General features: G+C 41.3%; 1 protein-coding gene across 13 annotated transcripts in view; it reads right to left on the bottom strand.

Annotated features, from left to right (window-relative positions):
* The window catches only part of arvcfb (ARVCF delta catenin family member b), an 865,966-nt gene that overhangs the window by 233,287 nt on the left and 608,362 nt on the right, over window positions 1–24,317 (bottom strand). For 11 of the 13 annotated variants that reach the window (XM_034171110.1, XM_034171100.1, XM_034171112.1 and 8 more), the window contains 2 exons: window positions 6,818–6,976; window positions 6,041–6,061 (listed from right to left, as the gene is read on the bottom strand). In XM_034171110.1, coding sequence (XP_034027001.1) covers window positions 6,041–6,061; window positions 6,818–6,976 — 180 coding nt within the window. The remainder of the gene's footprint in view (window positions 1–6,040; window positions 6,062–6,817; window positions 6,977–24,317) is intronic. The other 2 variants (XM_034171104.1, XM_034171105.1) reach the window with 1 other exon arrangement.

Below are 24,317 nucleotides of genomic sequence, written 5' to 3'. Positions count from 1 at the left end.
GTAATTTGGACAACACCTGCTGTGAGAGGGTTCGATGGGTTTCGCACAGCGCACACTCTGTCTTTCAGCCGCTGGTGTGCACAAATAATTGTAGCAACAGGTGTACAAGGCACTGGACACAGCTATGAAATTACACGTTTTGCACACGATTCCTGCTTCATGCGCACTTTCTGCACAAATCGACCAAATTCACAATATTTTTGAAAGGGCCCCTACTCAGGTTTATATTTGCACTGAAAGGCTTGCACCTTACCTTTTGCTGTACTTTGTTACAATGACAAATAAAGTATCTGTATCAGAGATCGATCACTAATGATTAAATGCAGAGTGGTGCATACAGAGCAAAAAGAGAAAGAAACAGTGCATCATGGGAACCCCCCAGCAGTCTACGTCTATAGCAGCATAACTAAGGGATGGTTCAGGGTCACCTGATCCAGCCCTAACTATAAGCTTTAGCAAAAAGGAAAGTTTTAAGCCTAATCTTAAAAGTAGAGAGGGTGTCTGTCTCCCTCATCTGAATTGGGAGCTGGTTCCACAGGAGAGGAGCCTGAAAGCTGAAGGCTCTGCCTCCCATTCTACTCTTATATATATATATACACACACACACACACACACACACACACACACACACACACGAGGTCTGTTAGAAAATTAGCTGACCTTTTTATTTTTTTCAAAAACCTGATGGATTTGAATCATGTGTGCTTGCATGAGCCAACCTTGAACTTTCGTGCGCATGCGTGAATTTTTTTCACGCCTGTCGATTGCGTCATTTGCTTGTAAGCAGCCTTTGTGTGAGGATGGGTGGAGTCTCTCATCGTTTTTTCTTTGCAAGGAAATGGCGGAACGACTGGAGCAGCACGACTGCATCAAATTTTGCCAGAAACTGGGCGACAGCCAGGTGGAAACCATTCGGATTATTCATACAGCTTTCGGTGACAATGCTATGGGCATCACACAGATTAAGGAGCGGTACAACCAGTTGAAAGATGGCCGCATCAACACACTGAAATGACCAGATCATTTCCAAAGTGAACGCTGTGGTGATGTGGGACCATCGTGTGACTATCCAAGAAATTGCGGAAGAGGTGGACATCAGCACTTTTTCGGCACATTCCAGTGTGACAGAAGATTTTGCCATGAAAAGAGTTGCAGCGAAATTCATCGGCACAAAGCTGATGGCGCAGCAAAAGCGCCTTTGTGTTGAAGCCTCACAGGACATGTTGTGACATACCCACCTCGTCCACAATTTCTCGGATAGTCACACGACTGAAAAGCCACCGAAAGCCGTCTGAATCTTCTGAATGGTGGAAGAGCTGGGCATTTCACAGCATGTCCTGTGAGGCTTCAACATTAGCACAAACATTTTGAGAATGTTAGACATAACGTTCTGGGAATGTTTTTCAGGAAAGTTTGTTTTTGGTTCCCAGAACATTCTGGTAATGTTACATAAAGTCACCTAAAGATATATTTAATCCAAACATTCCCAGAACATTCTGGTAACGTTACCTAAAGTCATAGTCTAGTCACTGAAAGAAATATGGAGAAAGAAAGACAGTGAGATTACAATTAATATATTTTTCAAATTTCCCTCAACTATAAATGTGACTTATCAACATTTGAAAGGAAGTAATGACATTATGAAAATGTTCTAGAAACATTTCTGATAACTATAACCCAGTGGTGGGCACAGTTCTGTTAATCCGCTAACCGTTAATTATCAAAGCTAACATTTTCGTTAGTGGATTAACTTTTCAGATAACTTTGAAAACTATCAGCGGAACAATTAGCTTCTGAAAAATTTTGCTCCGATAACGTTTAGACCGCTAACATATTTTTGTGGGCAGGTGAATATAGCTTAAAAGTTAAAAACATTTGTAAAGTCTGAAATCACTGATTTTAGTGCCTACCTGTTATATGTTTTGCAGCAGGCAGACAGCTATGAGTTGCAGCACTCAATCCTCTGCCAGCAGAGGAGAGCTGACTACCAGAGAGAAAGGAAGAGGGCGGGAAAAGATCTTTTTTTTCATACCATACAGACTTGCAGGCATATCACACAAATCATGCACAGGCAGACAGTTTTGACTTATGGTTACAATTTTAAACAAACTAATTCCGGACAAGTTATTGAAATAACTTCACCTTTGGCACTTTAGTCTGTTTAAAATTTCAACCATAAGTCAAAACTGTCTGTCTGTGCATGACTTGTGTGATATGCCTGCAAGTCTGTATGGTGTGAAAAATAAATGATTTTTTTCTCTTTTTCTCTCTTCTCTTCCCTTTCCTTTCTCTTTGGTCACCAGGTCTCTTTTGCTGAGAGAAGACTGATCTGAGGCAGAAGCACTGACTCGCTGTTGTGTCAGTTGCTGCCAGTGTACTGGAATCAATACTGAAAGTTACCGGTTTAGCTTTTAGGTGTAATTTTTTTTTAGGGGTTTACCAGTTTAGTTTTATAAAAGCTAACTTTTCAGTTAGCAGCTTAACGGTTATCAAAGCTAACTTTTTGGTTTGTTATGCCCACCACTGCCATAACCTAAATATAACCAGTATATAACGTTACCAAAACATTATGTGTTAGCTGGGTTAAAATCCTCATTACAGCACAGGAGTGATGTAATTAGTAACAGAAGAAAAATGTTCAGCACATTCATGAAGCATTTCAAGCATTGTCGTAAATATTACTTCAGCCAGTTTGGTGTGGACCTCAAGCAGAATTTAGTTATTTATTTAAAATATACATAGCTACTGTAGCTGCTCCAAATTGTAATTCTACATTACACACACACACACACACACATATATATATATATATATACATACAGTGGTCCCTCGCTATAACGCTGTTCACCTTTCGCGGCCTCGCAGTTTCGCAGATTTTTTTAGTCCAATTCTGCATGCTTTTTTTTTTTTTTTAAAGTGCATTGTGCTCTGCGTCCTCATCAAGCAGGCCAGTCGCGGCACCGCGAAGGGAGAGTACGCGCATTGTGTTATGCGTGTCTGTTTGTAAGAATCTTCTCACCCAGAAGAAAAAAAGAGCACCAACAACTACCCATAACTCTGTTCTTCACTCAGAAAAAGACACCTGCATCGAGGTGTGACTCAGTGGAAAAAGGCGCGACAGCGGCGCGGCACTAGGACGAAGAGGCGCGATCAGAGGAACTGTGAAATACAGGTCAGTCACTATTAATAATTTCTTATGTGTCCAACCTCGTAGGTTGATCGTTAAAGTTAAATTCGTTAGTTCTAAAAGCCATCATAATTATTTATAGGAAAACGTTCTATTTTTATTTCTCAAAAAAATGTTTGGGCCTGAAAACAGGTTGGTCTTATTTTTCTACTAAGGTCGAACTTTGAGAGTGTTTACACACAAAAGAAAAGTGAGAAAATGTTAATGCCTGTTTGAGAAAAGTGTATAAAGTATGTAGTGAGGGGTTTTACAGCCTTAAAACGTCTATAATAATTGTAAAAAATAACGCTGACTACTTAGCGGATTTCGCCTATTGCAGGCTATTTTTAGAACGTAACTCCCACGATAAACGAGGGACCACTGTGTATATGTATATATCTTCTTCTTCGTCTTTCGGCTGTTCCCGTTACACACGAGGTCTGTTAGAAAACTATCCAACCTTTTTGTTTTTAAAAAACTATATGGGTTTGAATCATGTGCGCTTACATCAGCCAAGCTTGAACCTTCGTGCGCATGCGTGAGTTTTTTCACGCCAGTCGGTTGCGTCATTCGCCTGTGGGCAGGCTTTGAGTGAGCACTGGTCCTCCCCCCTCGTCGGATTTTCATTGTCAGGGAAATGGCTCAGCGATTGGAGCAGCGCTGAATCAAATTTTTCCAGAAACTGTGAGAGACAGCCAGGTGGAAACCATTCGGAAGATTCACACGGCTTTCGGTGAGGATACTCTGGGCGTCACACAGATTAAGGACCATTACAACTGGATTAAAGACGGCCCACAGCAGCGCAGGGTGCGCCGCGCTCCGGGCGGCCATTTACAGGCTGAAACGACCAGATCATTTCCAAAGTGAAGGCTGTGTTGATCCGGGACGTCGTCTGACTACCAGAGAAACTGTGGAAGAGGTGTACATCAGCACTTTTGTGGCACATTCCACTGTTACATGAGATTTTGCAATGAAAGACGTACGGAGGAATTCGTGCGTCGGGACGGAGCTGCTAATGGCGCACAACAAAAAGCACGTCCGTGTTGGAAACCATTCGGAAGATTCAGATGGCTTTCAGTGGCTTTTCAGTTGAGTGAGTATCCGAGAAATTGTGTAACAGCTGGGCATGTCACAACCTGACCTGTGAGACTTCCAACACACACACATATATATACATATATATATATATATATATATATATATAGAGAGAGAGAGAGAGAGAGAGAGAGAGAGAGCATAGACCCCTGTGTGTATTGGTGAGGGTAAATTATATCTCCATAGCTTATGGCTGCCTTCTGATGTTAGGCAACCAGACAAATACGAGGTCTATTAGATAAGAAACCGACACTTTTATTTTTTTTTAACTATATGGATTTGAATGACGTGCGATTACACCAATCATGCTTGAACCCTCGTGCGCATGCGTGAGATTTTCACGCGTGTCGGTGATGTCATTTCCCTGTGGGCAGGACTTGAGTGAGATGTGGTTCAGCCCTCTCGGCTGAATTCCTTTGTTTCACACGCTGCTCGAGACGGCGCGCGTTGCTTTATCAAAATTTTTTCTGGACCTGTGAGGAATATCCGAGTGGACACTATTCGAGAAATTTAGCTGGTTTTCGGTGAAAAGGTTAACGGCTGATGAGAGATTATGGGGTGTTTCTGTCGCTGTAAGGACTTCCCACGGAGCAGGATGCCGTGCAGCGCTTCCAGGTGCCGTCGTCGGCGAATCTGTGTGCGCCGCGACAGGAAAAACACCTCCGTGTTGAAAACCATTTGTAAAATTCAGGCGGCTTTTGATGGCTTTCAACAAGTGAGTAACTGAGAAATTGTTTAACAGCTTGGGCATGTTCCAACTTGCCCGTTAAGGTTTCCAACAGAGGTGTTTTTCCTGTCGCGACCCCCCCGCGGTCAGGTCCGGCCCGACATGATCATTACAAAATGTCCGTTAACAATGGAATGTCCGAATAAACTCCTCATGCCAACTTCTTCTGAAAGTTCTCTGTTCTCTGACGACTTACTGAGTCAACAGAGCCTGAAATGTGGAAGTTTTCAACTTGAAACGGCGAGACGCTGCCGCCTCAAAGCGCAGATCGCCGTCAGGCGCCGTGGGCCGTCCTTAAAGCGACACTACCAGACCAAAATCTCTCATCAGCCGTTAAAATTTTTACCGAAATCCAGCTGAATTTATTGAATGGTGTCCACTCAGTTGTGTCTTACAGTAAAAAAATTTGATCAAACAAAGCAGCAGTCTCTGAGCCATTCCTAAACAATGAAAAAATCGATGAGAGGGTGGGCGACTCCTCACTCAAAGACTGCCCACAGGCGAATGACGTAACCGACAGGCGTGAAAAAACTCTTGCATGCCCACGAGGGTTCAAGCATGTCTGATGTAATCACACGTGATTCAAATCCATATGATTTTTGAAAAAAACAATAAGGTCGGATACTTTTCTAATAGACCTCGTATAGCTTTCTTTAAATCATATGAATGGCATATCATATGATGCTATGAACTTTTTATTTTTTGAATGACTGCCATTTTTCCCCAACAGATCACTTGCAGACTCTATGTATGATTAGGGGAAAGGGTGGGCGGGTCTCCTTTAGGTCATACTTTCATGTTATTTGTGCTCAGTAGTGGCATTTTTAAATGAACAAATACAATTGTGAGGAAAAAAAACATGCAAAGAAAGCAGAAAGGAAATAGTGCCAATGGGGCTCAGCTCAGAAGCTGGAAGCAGCAAGCTGTGAGTTGAGCGTTTTGCAGCACAGATTTAAAAATTGGCTTGTGATGATGCTGAACACTGCTGTGTGGCCAGACATAAAAAATGTGCCTTAGAGGGATAAGCCATATGGAAAGAAAAGTCCACTCACCTTCATATTAGTCAACATATCCTTATAGGGGAAACAACAGAACATAGTGAAGGACAAATCAACAAAAGGCCTTTCAACAGCCACAAAACTTGGACAACACCAGTGGAGTTGCCGTACAATGCCATAATAATCAAATAAATGATGTCATGAGAGGGAGATGAAACCACTTTGGGCTACTGGACTATGGGATTAAGAGTTCTTACGGATGGAAGTCAGTGAGTGGAAGTACATTGCCATGGTAATGTAAAGCAGTAATCCGCAATTATAATTAAAGCAATACTGGAGTGGATGAAAGGGACTTTGAGTTTTTGGAGCTATGAGCTCATTGGTTTCAACTGAGCCATAAGAACACAACTGTTCTAAGGTGTCCTGGACCGAGAAATGGACAAAATGCATTAAAGTGTTACAGTGGGATACCAGCTAAATTGCGGCTCAGTAGATAACAGAGGGGTCATCAAGGTACTTGCAGGTAATAGTTAACGTTCTCAGACTTTTTGCTTAGTTGCATTCAAGGCATAAATGTCATTACAACACTAAAAATTCGTTCAAGAAGAAATTAAAAATCCATCATATACAGTATGGAAAGTAATCCATGCCAGAATAGGGGGATGGATTCTTGTCAACAATAGCAAAACAACATGCTGCAGTGAAATCAAAGTCAGTAAATGTGCACATAGGTCATTCACTAGCATTTATTCAAAATATATAAATTGTTAACGATCAGTATGACAGTACCTGCGTAGCTGTCCTATGCACTATAACTGAGCTGAGTTTTACCTTGGTTTCTGTACGCCGTGTGGTGCCGTCATCAGAGGTTACAACAGAGACGTGGGAGGTGGGGGTACCAGGATCCTCCTCAATGGTGACCGTCTCCTCCACCACCTCTTGTGGCTCCTGCATCATGGCCAGGGATGTGGCGTTACTGGGGCTCTGCTCCTGCACACACAGAAGGAAAACAGGATGCAGGAGAGTTAGGAGTTAATAGACACATTTTAGTTATCAGTCATTAGACAGCGTGCTGAAAAGTAGCAAAATTCACAGGAAAGCTTCAACTCAACATGAGACTAGATCAAACTTTAATTGGATTACAGCCGCATCAAATATTAAATGCAACAGAGGAACGGAATCACAAATGTGAATATTATAAATGCAGGACATTTTAAAGCCACACGTAATCCGTAATGCAACATTTACGCATCAAGTCGACGAGGGGACAGCATCAACATCAACATCCCTGGTTCTCAAGACCAGGCACCTAAGTGGCTCTTCTCTACTCTTTTCTACTCTCCTATTTTACTCTTCCTTTTTAGATATTTAGATATACCTTTATGTACTAGCATAGTTCCACCTTAGAATTGGAATATAATATATAAGATATACCTTACTGAATTTTCATGTAATGATGTGAGAAAACTGTCACTGCCAAACTACACCAAGTCAAAAAGAATGAAAAGTGATTATGATATACACAAGCATAACATATAATTAGTATAGCTGCCTGTACAGGAGGCATCTGATAATAGCATGTTTGTCTGTGTGTGCCTGACAATCATGGTGATTAGGATTTTCAAAAAGTTTCAGTTGTGGAGCACTGTATCTTCCTGAAATAACACACATTTAAAACACACACAATCTTGATGATAACACTGTACATAAGAGTCCAAGCCATGATGGAATATTGCTGTACATTTTATCAACTGAGTATTATTTGCTTGAATGTGATATTATTGACACAGACTACATTTCAGGGTAGCTGGAAACTTCACTCCTTGAGACTTCAAACTGACTTAACGCTCCCTTCAAGATGAGCAAAAGCCTGGAGGACTGTGTTTGATTCATATTTCATTGGGGGTATGGATTTGAACAAAAGACGAGGCATGAAAGTGAGTGGAGAGGCAGTCAGTCTTCATACGCCACCTGACCTCAGGCACATGCATGAGAAAACACGGTTCTCATTACTGCTGATGCGAAAGATACAGAATGATTGGATGTGAGAAACACCCTGTAAAATCAAAAGTAATTGAAGGAGTGGAGTGAAAGAGTGCTACAGTGTCGTGGAAGCTTTTAGGAAAACATCTGAAGACAATTCATACTTCATATTTTTAGGAATGTTCGACAAAAAGCGAAGGACCGTTTCTGTCAGAAAGCTAAACATGGCTTTATGTAATTTGTATTTCTTCATTTTTGTAATAGTGATACAGTAAAATATAGGTATCTGTAAATATAACCAAACTCTATAAACACAATCTCATTAAAAGTTAGACCTGATCAACAATCTTAAAAAGACAAAAACCTGCAATAATGATCCCCCTCTTTTTTTTATGTTATACTAACAATGTCACATCAAGTAGAAAAAAATGCATGAACTGACCTAACCAATTTACTGACTGAAAAATTTCAGTGAGTTAAGGAACATTCAGAGACACCAAAACTGACACAGTGAGGAACAACAAAGTTGCAGTTGTCGTCTTTTTCCTGTTTGGGTTAAACCAGTGGTCTTCAAACTGTTAACCAACAAAAAAGAAGGGGAAAAAAAGGAGAAAGAAAACACTGTTAGCTAACATGCCAAGAGCAAAATGGATAAATTTTTAGTGTGTAAATCTACCAGTGACAAGACAGAGTGTGGAGCAACCAAAAAAAAGAAAAACGTAGAGGACGATCTTTGTTTCATCCTCTCCACAGTGCATCCTTGCATCAGCCGCCGCTGTGTGTTAAACACCCAGACTCATTGGTCACACTAAACAAGAGATGAGACTAGATGAGAGACTAAATATGTTTAATTAATATTATTTATGTTAAAATGTGTTAGTTATGTCAAAGACATTTAAAACACACAGAGATGTTTAAATGTTAAAAAACGATGTTTAAAATATGACAAAAGGAAAAAAATAGAAGAATCGAAAGTTTTTAAAAACAAGTTTAAAATGTTTGAAAAGGGTGTAAAATGTGTGAAAGAATAGAAAGTTCTTTAAAAATATGTTTAAAATGTTTACAAATGCTGTAAAATGTGTAAACACTTCCTTAAAAACACATGAATATAGGACTGAAACGATTAGTCGAGTAATTTGAATAATTCGATTACAAAAAATGTTCGAGGCAAATTCTGTGCCTCGAAGCTTCGTTTAACGTTGTAGTACATATGCCAGGCCTGCGTGTGGCGCTGGAATGTCCCCAGAAAACAAACAGAAGAAGTAGAGCAAGTGCTAATCAAATTAGCACAAAAGCTACAGCTTTACAATGCCACAAACAGAGTGAAATAAGGCCTTTTAGGAAAAAGACGGTCCACGCTGATCATCTGAAATAGCTTACTGTGCATTTAAAGCAAAGCAGTGTGTTTGTCTCTCTCCGCCTGGTGTGAGCAGCTCAGCACTGCCGTCACACAGCTCCATCCTGGCCGCAGTCTCTGAAGAAGTCAGCGCGTTCTTATGTGTGACTCGCAATGAGTGTTTTGCTTTTTAATTTTCACTTTTTTTGGCAACACACAATGCTTCACAAACACGGTAACTCAAATAAAATAATAATAATAATACATAAACCAGTGACTGCAAGGCTGCATGTTCAACCACCAGCTGAAAATGAAATGCACTGGCTGGATCGCAGAGAGAGTGTTAAAAGAAATTCATGCAGGGACCCACTCCACCACCTTAATAAATAAATAAATGAATAAAAATGGTTAAATTTTACAAGTTGGGGAAAACAAAAAACAGAAAGCCACATCCCATTGCCATTTCAGCAAAATGTCAAGACTTTGACTGAGCTCCTGACACCAGGAAAGATCCAAAACTTGTAAAGATGTGAAAAAATAAATAATTACCCAGAAAAACAGAAAGGGATACACTAAATTTGACAGTCTCCGTGATGACGCAGTGACATTGTGCCATTACTTAGGGAGAGCCCTGGACTGTTAATGTTTTAAAACGCAAAAGTACTTTTTATCCGATTACTCGATTAATCGCCAGAATAATCGATAGAATACTCGATTACTAAAATAATCGATAGCTGCAGCCCTACATGAATATAAAGAATAAAAAGAAACAAATGAAGATGCTGAAATTGTGTGTATGTGTGTCGGGGGGGGCGCAGTTATTCATTTTTGCTCTGAGGGGGGACTCACTCTCCCACACTTTGAAAACCCCTGGGTTAAACAACATAACTAACAACATAACTAATGTCTTATGTCTTAAATCTTTCCACTGAATTGTCCACTACTCTCAGCTTCAAAGCCCCACACAGGTCCTGACTGATCTCAAACTCAACATGCTGATCAGCATGTAGATTTTTCGACTGAAACTCACAAGCCTCTTGCCTCCATACTCCAGGAAGGCAAAGCACTTGTGCTCTTGTTTCAAGTATCTGCACAACCCAATTCACCACCACAAAGTCAATGAAACCTTCATTTATTTACCAGCTCTATTCACTCCAGTAACAGAGTCAATTAGCACTCTGCACTTAGCAAAGTTCAGTCATTACTCTTGCAAAAAGTTCCGGGATCTAATTATTAGGATTAATGACCATTAGGTCTATAAAAAGAGGTACACTTCTCCATCACTGCTGTGCAGAAGAAAGGATAATTTGCACTACTAACCTGGGGCTAAACAGCAAGATTCTGCTGTGAGTTTTATTTTTTATGGAATTCACAAAAGGTCAGTGCTTATTATCTGCCTACAATCAACATACTTTTTCAGTTTAAATATAAATTTGGAATTACGCACTAACTCAGTGACCACAGCATGAAACACCGCTGGTTAACAGATTGGTTTCAGCTCAAATTTAACCTCACACCATAGCAGATTGTGGAACATTTTTACCTTCCATGGTAGTGTCTATTTTCAAGGGATTTCATGTCAACAAGGATTTGGTATAAGGTTTTGAATAATCAGGTCCCATCTTATCTTAGGGACCTCATAGTACCATATCACCCCAATAGAGCGCTTCGCTCTCACACTGCAGGCTTACTTGTAGTTCCTAGGGTTTGTAAGAGTAGAATGGGAGGCAGAGCCTTCAGCTTTCAGGCTCCTCTCCTGTGGAACCAGCTCCCAATTCAGATCAGGGAGACAGACACCCTCTCTACTTTTAAGATTAGGCTTAAAACTTTCCTTTTTGCTAAAGCTTATAGTTAGGGCTGGATCAGGTGACCCTGAACCATCCCTTAGTTATGCTGCTATAGACTTAGACTGCTGGGGGGTTCCCATGATGCACTGAGTGTTTCTTTCTCTTTTTGCTCTGTATGCACCACTCTGCATTTAATCATTAGTGACTGATCTCTGCTCCCCTCCACAGCATGTCTTTTTCCTGGTTCTCTCCCTCAGCCCCAACCAGTCCCAGCAGAAGACTACCCCTCCCTGAGCCTGGTTCTGCTGGAGGTTTCTTCCTGTTAAAAGTGAGTTTTTCCTTCCCACTGTCGCCAAGTGCTTGCTCACAGGGGGTCATTTTGACCGTTGGGGTTTTTACGTAATTATTGTATGGCCTTGCCTTACAATATAAAGCGCCTTGGGGCAACTGTTTGTTGTGATTTGGCGCTATATAAATAAAATTGATTGATTGATTGATTGATTGAAGGATTTGATCATTTAAAAGTGGGTGTGAGCAGGCAGAACTGTAGAACAGGAGCTGGACTACCAAAATACAGAGGTTCGATTCTATATGTGTCCAATTCAGGTGACCTGTCTGTGTCTTTCAACAGGACACCATCTGCACCAGTATTAGCCTTGGATGGGGACTCTCATCCAGGGGGAGTCATAGACTCCTTTCCACTTCACACTATGGTATCCTAAGATGTATTGTTCTGGGTGAACCAGTGATACATAATACTTAATTAAAAAGTTAACTTTTGAACTAACCATATGACAAAACACTGAACCTCTAGTCTATCTTTCAACTAAGTTAATTATTATCCATCTCATTAAGAAAGGAAAATCACAGTATCGCAAGTCATTATTTACTGTCTCTTGCTGCAGAAGACAGTAACTCTGCTATAACAACTGGTATGATGGTTTGTCTACAGTCAACATGTGAATACTGCTGAAGTGTTATGACAGTAATTTGAAACACATAAAAGCAGTCTGGATCTATGAAACACTTATCCTCCTTACAAAATAAGCATAATCAACATGAAGTGCATCCCTGTGACACTTTTTCCTTTGAAAGTACCCAGAGGGCAACTCATCAAAACAGGAATCTAAAATGAAAGGAGCACATCCTACACTCATTTAAAACACAACATGCTTGGCAAAACCTTAGACAGAGAAGGAAGGAAAGTGTTGGGAAAGCGGTCCCTCAGAGGCTCGCTCACAAACCGGCTTCTTGATCCATGCTTAATGCAGTCTCTTGTTCACTTACTTCGCACTCCCTCATGCTTCTGCACCTACTAAGTACGAGTGTGGACTTGAACTCAACATTACAACTCCTAAATAAATTATTAAAAGCCATCTGGCTGCAGGCTAGCATGCCCGTCTGGCAGTCCCAGGAGAAAATGTTGCTGATTCTGAGGTGAGGTGACTCGGAGCAGAGGGGGGAAAAAAACATGCTCTTTCATCAAGGGCAAGAGAAGCAGAAAATGGTGAGTTAATGCTGATTCTCGATACAGATGAAGCTTAAAGTGACAGAACAATAACTGAGACAATGTGTTTAAGGGCAAATGGGAAGAAAGCTGAGGAAACGCAAATGTTGTGGAAAATGTATTATATAAAATGCAATCAGAAAAGATTGGGGTCTTTTTACCTCATATTTTCATATTTTTGCCATGATGCATCTTACACCTTAAATGATTTAAAATGATTTTTCCCTAAATAAGGCAACGCACAATAACCAAGAAAGATAAAGCAAAAACACAGGATTTTAAATGTTGGAAAATTCCTAAAATCCATCCATCTATACATTTTTTGAACCCGTTTATTCTACTTAAGGCTCACAGGGAGGCTGCAGCCTGTCACAGCGGTTACCAGAGGCAGGGTACATATTGTATAGATGCTTTGCACGTGACGTCACAGGTCCGTGCAGGGGCATGCATGGCTGAAGGTCAAGTGGACTTGAACTCAACATTACAACTCCTAAATAAATGATTAAAAGCCATCTCTGGCTGCGGGCTAGCATGCCCGTCTGGCAGTCCCAGGAGAAAATGTTGCTGATTCTGAGGTGAGGTGACTCGGAGCAGAGGGGGGAAAAAAACATGCTCTTTCATCAAGGGCAAGAGAAGCAGAAAATGGTGAGTTAATGCTGATTCTCGATACAGATGAAGCTTAAAGTGACAGAACAATAACTGAGACAATGTGTTTAAGGGCAAATGGGAAGAAAGCTGAGGAAACGCAAATGTTGTGGAAAATGTATTATATAAAATGCAATCAGAAAAGACTGGGGTCTTTTTACCTCATATTTTCATATTTTTGCCATGATGCATCTTACACCTTAAATGATTTAAAATGATTTTTCCCTAAATAAGGCAACGCACAATAACCAAGAAAGATAAAGCAAAAACACAGGATTTTAAATGTTGGAAAATTCCTAAAATCCATCCATCTATACATTTTTTGAACCCGTTTATTCTAGTTAAGGCTCACAGGGAGGCTGCAGCCTGTCACAGCAGTTACCAGAGGCAGGGTACATATTGTATAGATGCTTTGAACGTGACGTCACAGGTCCGTGCAGGGGCATGCATGGCTGAAGGTCAAGTTTAGCTGGTCACAATACACTTGGCTGTGTAAACAAGCCATTTTAACTCATCTTTCCTCTGTCGCCATATTTTCCACTAATACATCACGCCAGAGACTTGTGCAGTTCACTGTCACAACAGACGTGGACAGAAGGAGAATGCGAGCTTCTACAGGATTCCAGTGAACACAGAGCACTGGCTTTTGCTCCACAATCCCACAGCAGCGTACACAAAATTCAATAACGCTAATGATGAACATTATCACTGATGTTGCTCCAGGTGCAGTCAACAAAGAAAATGATATGCTCGGTGCTGTGTACGGGTCACAAGTGCCCAAAACTGCAATTTTCTCCTTGTACCGCGGTAATACAGTGCCAGAAAGATGCCTGGTGTTATGTGCAGGCGCAGGTTGAGGAGCGGACCAACGTCTGACCGAACCCAGCGCTAAATAACCAGAAAGCGGTTCCAAAAACGAAACAATTTTATTTCCCTCTTGTGCAATACTTTGTGTATAACATAAATGTGCGGTTGTCTGGCGAGGTGAAGGACGGTGCGCTCTCCAGCGCCCAAATGAATCAAAGCTCGGCGCTTCTGGACCCAGACTCACCGCCGAACACTCCCCAGGTGGATACGACAAACTGACTCTGTGAAGGATGGAAAAGGTGAGGTAAGTTAACAAAGCTACAACAATTATCCTTCAAAGGCACACACTATCAGCAACACATTCAGGTCTGAATTTAAGCTTTATGTAAATGAGCAGCTTCTCACAACAGGTGGAGGATCATCATTCCGTACGCCACGGCAGTGAGAAGCAAACTTCACAATTCTCATCACTGTTCAAATCTACTGCGTAACAAAATACCAAATTACTGTTAACACTTATTCAGACAATCATCAGCTCTGATGTGTGCTGACAGCATGTGTCCCTCACCCCGTCCTCCTTCACAGGCACGATGTGTGAAACCCTGGCGCGGTCCTCAGCATCTCACAAACGAATGTCACAAAGTCGAGTTCCCGGCAATTCTGCTCGAATCACTCATGGCTTAAATGCAGAACGCCAGCTCATTATCTGCTTCAGCTGAAAGTCTTTAAGTTTGCACGTGAGCATCATCCACAGGTGTTGTTGCAAGTCATTAGGCCTGCACGTGAACATCCTCCACAAGTGCAGCCAATAATGCTGATGAGGGTGAAGGATTCTTCTGCCAGAACCTTCTCCACAGAAACAACCAGTTTGCACACCACCTGGAGAGCAAAGAAAAGAAAACAACACCAAAATGTCCAGCCAAACCCCCCAACACACAACACCTGGTATGTTCGCTTACTCCACTATCAGGTTCAGACATAATGAGTTTTTATCTAAGCTTGTCCCACAATTCGCACTATGTACCTTGTTTCTCGTGTAAATAATCCTTGAAACACTGCGCATGACTGGGAACATGGCAATGGGGAGTGGCCGGGAAGTGGCCAGGTCACGTGACTGCAAGGGGTCTATAGACAGGCAAACATTCATTCACACCTACAATCAATTTAAAGTCACCAATTCACTTAACCTGCATGTCTTTGAAAGTGGGAAGAAGCCACAGCACCCGAAGGGAACCTACAAAAAGATAGGAAGAAGGTGCAAAGTCCACACCTAAAGGAACAGGTTGGGAGTAAACCCAGGACCTTCTCACAATGAGGAAAATGTATTATCAATTTAAATTAAATTTATTTTATTTATATAGCGTCAAATCACAACAAAGTTGCCTCAAGGTCCTTGACACAAGTAAGGTCTAACCTTACCAACCCACAGAGCAAGCACACAGGTGACAGTGGTAAGGAAAAACTCCCTATGATGATTTGAGAAAGAAACCTCAAGCAGACCAGACTCAAAGGGGCAAGCGACCCTCTGCTTGGGCCATGCTTCTGACACAATTGACTATACAAATATACAGGAAATTTTGGGAGTCCATGCTGGTGTACAGGACGGGAGGGGTGCAGAAGAATACACCAACTCCCACTTCTGGCTGGAGCTCCACCTCACACAGAGAGAAAAAAAAACAGAATCAGGCAGCAGAAAGACAACAAATACGGTATCATTTGTCAGCATTAAGCTCTGTTTACTAATAAAATTCATTTAAAAGAGTAAGAAGCATAGTAACATACTATGCCAGTATGCTAGCCATATGAAAGGGAAAATAAGTGCGTCTTAAGTCTGGACTTGAAAGTCTCTGCAGAATCTGAGTGTTTTATTGACGCAGGGAGATCATTCCACAGAGCAGGGGCACAATGAGAGAAAGCTCTGTGACCCATAGATTTTTTTATTCACCCTAGGGACACAAAGTAGTTCTGCACCCTGAGAATGCAAAGCCCAGGCCAGTACGTAGGGATTAATTAGGTCAGCTAAGTAGGGAGGTGCTAGTCCATGAATAATTTTATAGGTTAATAGCAGAACCTTAAAATCTGATCTCACAGGGTCAGGAAGCCAGTGAAGAGACACCAAAATGGGTGTAATGTGGTCAAACTTTCTACTTCCTGTCAAAAGTCTGGCAGCAGCATTTTGAACCAACTGGAGACCCCTAATGCTGGACTGCGGTAGATCAGAAAATAGAACATTGCAGTAGTCCAATCTAGTCATTCATTTTCTAAACATATACAGGATGGGTGGCTGAATCCTATCCCAGCAACCACTGGGCGAAAGGGTGAGGTACACCCTGGAGAGGCTGCTGTGCTATCACTGGGCTGACCCATATAGATAGACAAACATACACACAGTAACTCAAACCAAGGGCCAATTTCAGAGTTTGCAGTTCACCCAACTTGGATGTCTTTGGAAGTGGGAGTAAGCTGGAGCACCCAGAGGGAACCCACATAAACATGAAACAAACATGCAAACTTGACACAGAAAAGACCAGGACAGAAGCAAGTCCAGGATGTTCTGTTCTCACTGTAAGGCAGCAGTGCTACCATGTGGGAAATTAGACATGTAAAATAACAAAACGTCATGTAGAAAGCACAATGGTAAGATAGGTAGAGAAACTAGAGTAGAAAGTATAGAAACATTCTCACACACTTTCAGAAGGCAAAACCTATACTTGACAAAATTTCTTAACCAATCTCCTGTGGAGTATACAATAAAACTCACATATAATGGATTCAGACGGACCAGCAAATTTTGTCTGTTATAATCGGAATCTGCTACATGTATAAAATGGACAAAATCTGGTATATGTATATAACGGATTAGACAGTCAGGAGGCGCCGAACGATCTACGAGCAATCCCCAGCACCAATTAGGATTAAGTATTTCCTTGATTAAATGCCTGATCTTGAATAGAGGCCTACCTCATTTAATGGCCGGCTCAAAATTTCGTCTAAGAAAATGCCTGCCTTAAATAAGCGCCGGGCATCTTTCTTTTTTGCTTAACTTGTGCAGAAGTTGCTTTCAATAATTTTGTTTTTCAGGCAACTGTACAATGACAAAAAAGATATCTTGAATCTTGAATAGGCGTTCCTCAACTTTAATATTTACTGAAACTTTGAGCACGATTATTGTTGTATCAGCTCCACAACCACTGGTCTTCCTGCTTATTGTTTTGAGACATTCTTCTGTATCATACTTGGTCACGTTTGATAAAATCCATTGTGGGTGTGCAACATTTCTAAACAACTTCCTGACAAAATACATATTGATAATGTTTGTGTCTGTTTTTAGGAAAACTTTAATCTTAGATTTGTACGTCTGCAAACATTTAGCAGAGCAATGGATATCAGAATTGTCTACAACAAATCTGTTTGCTTCCACTTGAGAAGGTTTGTGGAGTTTGTATATAACAGCATAACTAGAGTGTCAACTGTATGCTGGATACGCATGCTGAGTAATTTGTAATAAACTAAATCAAATAAGCCTTGATCATCTACAGGTAAATGTCCGAACAAACAGAGCAAAAGATGTACACAAAGACAACTTCTCTTCTGTTTCCCACACAACCACAGGGAACAGAAATGAGATCAGCATCCCTCAGTCGGCACGCAGTGGGAGACTGTATTTAATGCCGGATGCTGTCAGGCAACCACCTGGTTATAAATATTAGTGTTATCACAGTCACCTTCGTTCCACAACATCTTATGATGCAGACACACAGTCCAAGCCTGACCCCTGTGCAGTGAGTAACAGGATTTCACTCCTGACTCATGCCAGCAATCATTACATGGTTCTTACACAATTAATCCTCCAGCAAAGACTGTCTATCTAACCTTGGGTCATGCAATTTCCCATTAGCTCCTTCTGTTTCTACCACTTGCACTCGAGCAATGCTCAAATTGCAAACCTTGGCTGCGTCATGCAAACATCCAGCCATCTGTTGGTGTCCATTTGTCTGATGAAACAGGCATAAAGGAAGTCAAACAGAGGAAGAGGAAATAGAGAGACCGGCAATGTGTAGCACAGGCCTACCAGATTCTCAAGGAAAATAGAGAAGGGCGGTGCCTGCAGTCCAGCCATGCAGGACTTGTCTTGGTTACAGCCAGGGCAGAGGCTCCATGTCGGTGATGTGCAGTTCAAACTCATGTATGTGTATTTTTGGCGTGTTCCAGTTATGAGAGTGATTCAGGTCCAATATTTGAGGTTAAAGCTAAGACCAATACAGCGGATCAAGAGACACATACACCCATACAGACAAACACACAGACACACAAAAACTGCAGGGTTGGGGTCCAAAGCCCAGATGATGCAGCTGGGAATGGAGGGACCATAATCTCCTCTCCTCTGGTGACTGATCTTGGGCCAAATCCGGACATTCCCCCCACCACCTCATCTCTTTCACACTTGGCCGTTTCGGACACCTGAATCAATTCCACCCCAGTCTGTTTTTTTTTTTTTTTTTTACATTTTCCCAGATGCATCAATCCTTTCCCTCCTCTACAGCAACCATAGCATACTCTTTAATTCATTTACATAGGTATCTAAATATAACAAATCTTACATTAAAAACAGACTCTTCAATTTCCAAGCCTAAAATAATAACAACAATCATAATAAAACTGAAGCTAAAGGTTGATTGCTTCCTGATGAAGCACTGGAACCACATTTTCTCATTCTGCAGCGATGATATAGAGATGGACGGAATCCCAGCTCAACCCTCAGGAATATTTGACACCAACTTAATCTCTGGAAAAGCTGATATTTTCATTCAAATTGGCCGGGAGATGTTTTAAAACCCTAGCTAATTTCTTCCACATGCCATCAATTACACTCCACATACAAATAAACTTGCACACATAGGATCACATACCACATATGCTTTCTTCACAATTCATTGCATGGAGTCAGATTCACAAAAATATTTTTAAAGTCAAACAGAACAAGGAATTCACAGCTTTTCTGTAAGTAATGGAAGGCGCAGGATGGAAGCGAATGAGGGCAATATAAAATAAAAGAGTGAGAAACAATTTGGGGGTTGTAAAGCTAAAACAATTGGGTTTGAAGAGGGGTCAGTGCTCGTGGCTGGCATTTGATTGTTTGGACAGCGGGTGTGGTCCTAAGAAGGAGAATTAGAAGAATTCACTGCTGCACAAGCAGATTAGTGGTACCAGACCCACACTCGGTTGCAAGTCGGGTGCCAGGAGATGGTGGGTTTGCAGTGGCCTAACTCTAGGCTGCTGGAGGCTGCCTGACTTAAAGAGGCTTTCAATCAGCCCCCAGACCCCTATCAGGGTAACACTGCCAGACAGTGATTGAAGCGGACAGAAGGGATGGAGAGGTTAGGTGAGGAGTTGCGGTATAGCATTATGCCTGCTTGTAGTTTTACAGCGTTAGAAAGGGGACATATGTTCCACATCCTCTCAGGCTAAGAGTGCAATGATACATTTATCTGCTGTAGTCATGTCTTAAAACAGTGTACCTCTGGCCCAGTCCAATCAATGGAATCTTCAGCAACATGTCCATTCATGGACATCATGCAACTGATGCATTTAGAAAACTCCTCTACTCTACTCAGAATATACTGATCAACCATAAAGCCTCGGCCCCACCGAGTGAAGAAGGAGTGAAGAAGGAGCCACGCACCCTGTTTTTTTTGTTTTGTGAGCTATCGTGGCAGTATAATGGCTCAGAGTGGCTCTTAGAGGCATTATCTTCAGTTAACGAGGCTCCTCTCTGAGTGTGGCGCTAATTTCAAGATGTTCAAAATTTAGCAACAACAGCATGGCGCGGTTTGTGTTTGAGTTAGTGCGACGGCTTAGAGGCAATTGCGTGGTGCTTACGAGTCTGCAAAAAGTCCATTATCCGTGCGCCTGGCACCTTCGCAGGACCTGAGAGGCTATTTTTGGAGCGGCTCCTCCTCTTACGCACACAATTGCACCTGCTCTGTGCACTGGACTCTATATATTTTGTAGTGGATTAATCATTTTCTGCCAAACCTTGGATGTTGAAAACACTTCTAATCACTTCTGGCATCACAGAGGACTGTTTCATCTGGACACTTTTTTTTCCTCTCTTTCCTGCTCCATGTGGGATGTATTTTGAACAGCTTAAGGTAATTATTTTTAATGTTTTTTATAGCTTGATAAAACAGTTCCTAGCTGTAAAAGTATGTCTGTATGTTGATGTCTGTTGTATGTAAAAGTATGTTAATTTAATATTTTGTTAGTGGATCACATGAGCTCCGCTGTGTGTGCGCACTGAGGCAGGACCTGAGAGGCTATTTTTGGAGCGGCTCTCCTCCTTTGCGCACACAATTCCACCGGCTCTGTGCACTGGACTCTATATAAAATAATTATTTTGTAGCGAATTAATCATTTTCTGTCAAACCTTGGATGTCGAAAATACCTCTAATCACTTCTGGAATTAATGGATCACATGAGCTCCGCTGTGTGTGCGCACTGAGGCAGTGACTCATCATCACGCTTCAAATGAGCATTTAGGCAGAACGCCAGCTCACAAAAGAGTGATATTTCAGTCAATATTGGACGAACACAAAGATAAAATTTGGGTGACTGCGTGAAAGTGGATGTGTGTTTAAAGCCATGGAAGATAATAACTCCAGTGGAGCAGCTAAGAGCAACACAGGTGGAGAGCGCGCAAAAGACCGATTTTGAGACATAACACAAAGTTAAAAGTTGTATCATGGTGACTTGTAAGCTGCGGAAGAAATATATATATATTGAAAATGATCCACAGGTGTATATAATAAAACGGCCACCTCATTCTGTATGTAGAACGGCACTGCACGCAAAAGAGTGCTTTTGCAGAAATAAAGGGACAAACACAAAGTCAAAAGTGGATTCACGTTGTAAAAATGATTGTGTTTAAAGCCAGGGAAAAAATAAAGCCAGCAAGCCATGGATGGAAAGGAAGCCACTTAGAAAGAGCAGAGAGGCGGCTGTCCATGAAAGGACAACAGCAGCACGCACGCAGAAGAGCGCTTTTGCAGAAATAAACGGACGAACACAAAGTTAAAGTGGATTCACGTTGTAAAAATGACTGTGCTTAAAGCCAGGGAAAAAATAAAGCCAGCAAGCCACGGATGGAAAGGAAGCCAGAAAGAGCAGAGAGGCGGCTGTCCATGAAAGGCCAACAGCAGTTGGTCTATTTTTGGACTGCGATAAAAAAAAAAAAAAGAAGGGACATCTTTAAATGCTGCTGTCAATCTGTGAATTGAAAACCCACACTTTAAAGGGACCAGGTGTGGGAGGGCTGGAGGTTTGGACCAAACTCATGCCTAAACATGCGCCAACATGGCATTATCATGGCGCTATCATGGCACTACGTGGCTTAGTGTGGCTGATGCGTGCCACTCGAGGCTGTAATGACTGGTGGTCGTGGCTCACTAGAGGCTGCTATGTGGCACATGCGGGGTACAGAGAGGCACATAGTGGCACCTTCATAGTGGATACGTGATAGATGAAAATGTGGGTCATTCTTCAAATAATCACCCCACACCCACCTCCTTCTTCAGCCTTCATTATTTGGTGGGACCGAGGCTTAACAATGTAATATTTTTGCCACCAAAACAACTCTACCATGTTGAGGCATTGACTCCACTAGACCTCTGAAGGTGTGCTGTGGTATCTAGCACTAAGATGTTAGCACCAGTTCCTTTAAATACTGTAAATTGCAAGGTGGGGCCTCCATAGATTGGACTTGTTGGTCCAGCACATCGTACATGACCCTTGTCGATGGTTCACTAGTTTCCCTTCCTTGGACCATTTTTGGTAGGTCCTAACCACTACAGACTGTGAACATACCACAAGAGTTCCAGCTGTGGAGTTGTCCTGGCCCACTTGTATAGCCATCATCATTTGGCTATTGTCAAAGTCATTCAAAGTCAGTCATTCAGGAAAAATGTCCCCATTTTTCCTGCTTCCAACACACCAACATCTAGGACAAAACATTAACTTGTTGCCTAATATAATCCTACCAGTCAGTGGACCAATATTATTCACTTCACCTGTCAGTGGTCACAGTTTTATGGCTGACTGGTGTGTAAAATCTATTCATACAACTAGAAACTTAAAAATGGGAAGAAATTAAAGAAGTCGTAAGTGTATAGTTTGTTTAATGTTCAGGCCCATATGAACAAATAAATGGACTGCATTTATATAGCGCTTTTCCATCTGCATCAGACGCTCAAAGCGGTTTACAATTATGCCTCACATTCACCTCGATGTCAGGGTGCTGCCATACATGGCGCTCACTACACACTGGGAGCAACAGGGGATTAAAGACCTTGCCCAAGGGCCCTTAGTGATTTTTCAGTCATGCGGGGATTTGAACTGACATCTTAACCACAAGACCATCACCTCCCCCAAACTATCAACAACAAGAATCAAGATAAATCAAGCATGTCTGATATGTCACTGTCTGCATAATCGTGTGCTGTTTTTTTACGCATCTCTCATTATCATGCATTTATCATGCGTCTGTATTGCTTTAGACAGCCTTAAGGATTTAACTGACAGAAGGTAAATGTTTCATGCAGCATAAAGCAGCTGTGGGTTTCAGATACAAATAAAAATAAACCATAAATTTATTGAAGAGAACAGACTGTTCAGTTGCCATTTCCTGTGGTAATTACATTAAACCTTTATTTATGTTGCCTTTTTAACATACTTATTGGTTGGAATGTTCATTACAATTACTGATTTGTGTCTTCAGTATTATCCTGCAGTTACTGTGCATTTCCATCAAGTGTTTCAGCTGCAGCTTGTAGACACAATCACCATTTTATTCTGCAGTATTACCCAGTTAGTCTGAGAACTTTGACAGATAAATATAAATTAGTACTGTTACTTGCACTCCATGATAATAAAGGTTTTAATAGTCAGGTACATAAGTAGTTTGACAGTGACAGTTTGGTTCTGTACACCACCACAATGGAGTCAAAATGAAACAATCAGGATGTGCTTGTAGTGCAGACATGTAGCGTTAAGTCAAATCTTTTAATAAAAACTTTGCATGAACCATTGAGGAATTACAGCCATTTTTATGCATAGTCTCTCCATTTTCAGAGGCCATAAGTAATTGGACAAATCAAATGTAAGGTTTACTTTTAACACAAATCATCACTTCTTCACCACTTTTCTTTTAACATGTCAGGGGATAGATATACGAACATTTACAAAATCTGTGTTGAAGTGCAATAAGTAGACTAGAGAGGGAAGCTACTAACTAGGGTTGCACGATATATCGTTTGAGCATGAGCTTTATGATGTGCATGTGTGTGTTACATGCATTCACACACGTGCATGTGTGTGATTGTTACAGCATGCACTTTTATGTTGCCAAGTGATAAGGGTAAAAATCTACTTTTGGTTTTCACGAGTAACCAACAAGAGACGTCGAAGACATTGAATGTAGTCGAATAAAGGATCCTGGTATTGCATGTGCGTGACGTGCACCGTTTCCCCGTCACATTCTCAGCTGAAAAAAATGACAACTTGTCCTGTTTTCTGTGGCCGAACACAATGCGCCCGGAGCAGCATATTATAACATTGAGGGACTTCTTCGAAAATGCTGTTTATTCACAAGCAATTTCCACAATAAGGATTAAAATATTTCCAAATGGCATCTTCTGTTGATAACAGTTTTCCATGGGTTGTGATGATGAATCCAGCTGAAACAACAAAACAGGTCAGATTGAAAGACTTTATTTACTCTGTTTGCCACATTGAAATGTTCTAGCCTTGTGGCTCTACATCGATGTCTCTGCTAATTATTTATTTTTTCATGTCGTTAACAACGCAAGCAGTTGGTGAAATCCAGTGACTGAACAGGCTGCATGTGAACATGAACACAGCCTGTGAAAAACTGAGCTGCGGAGCGCATCCACCACCAAAAGCCACATTGACAATTCACCCTGTTGATCAAAACTCTGATCGAATCCAAATAAAGGCATTTTTTTAATAGTTAAACTTGATTCACTGAAAGTGTGTGGATTTTCTTCATCTGCAAGTTGCAGATCAGCCAGTGGATTAACACACAGCGAAGTGTTTTTTTGTTTTGTTTTGTTTTAAATACACAGACACACTGCTTCCCTTTAAATAATAAATCTATTTCAGATGATCAGCACAGACCCTCTTTCTCTTAAAAGGCTTTATTTTACCCAGTGTGCCGCTTTGGAAAGTTGTAGCTTCTGGTGCTATATTGAC

Source organism: Thalassophryne amazonica, chromosome 5, assembly GCF_902500255.1.
Source record: "Thalassophryne amazonica chromosome 5, fThaAma1.1, whole genome shotgun sequence".
NCBI classification, from domain to species: Eukaryota; Metazoa; Chordata; class Actinopteri; order Batrachoidiformes; family Batrachoididae; genus Thalassophryne; species Thalassophryne amazonica.
This window is presented reverse-complemented; position numbering and strand designations above follow the sequence as displayed.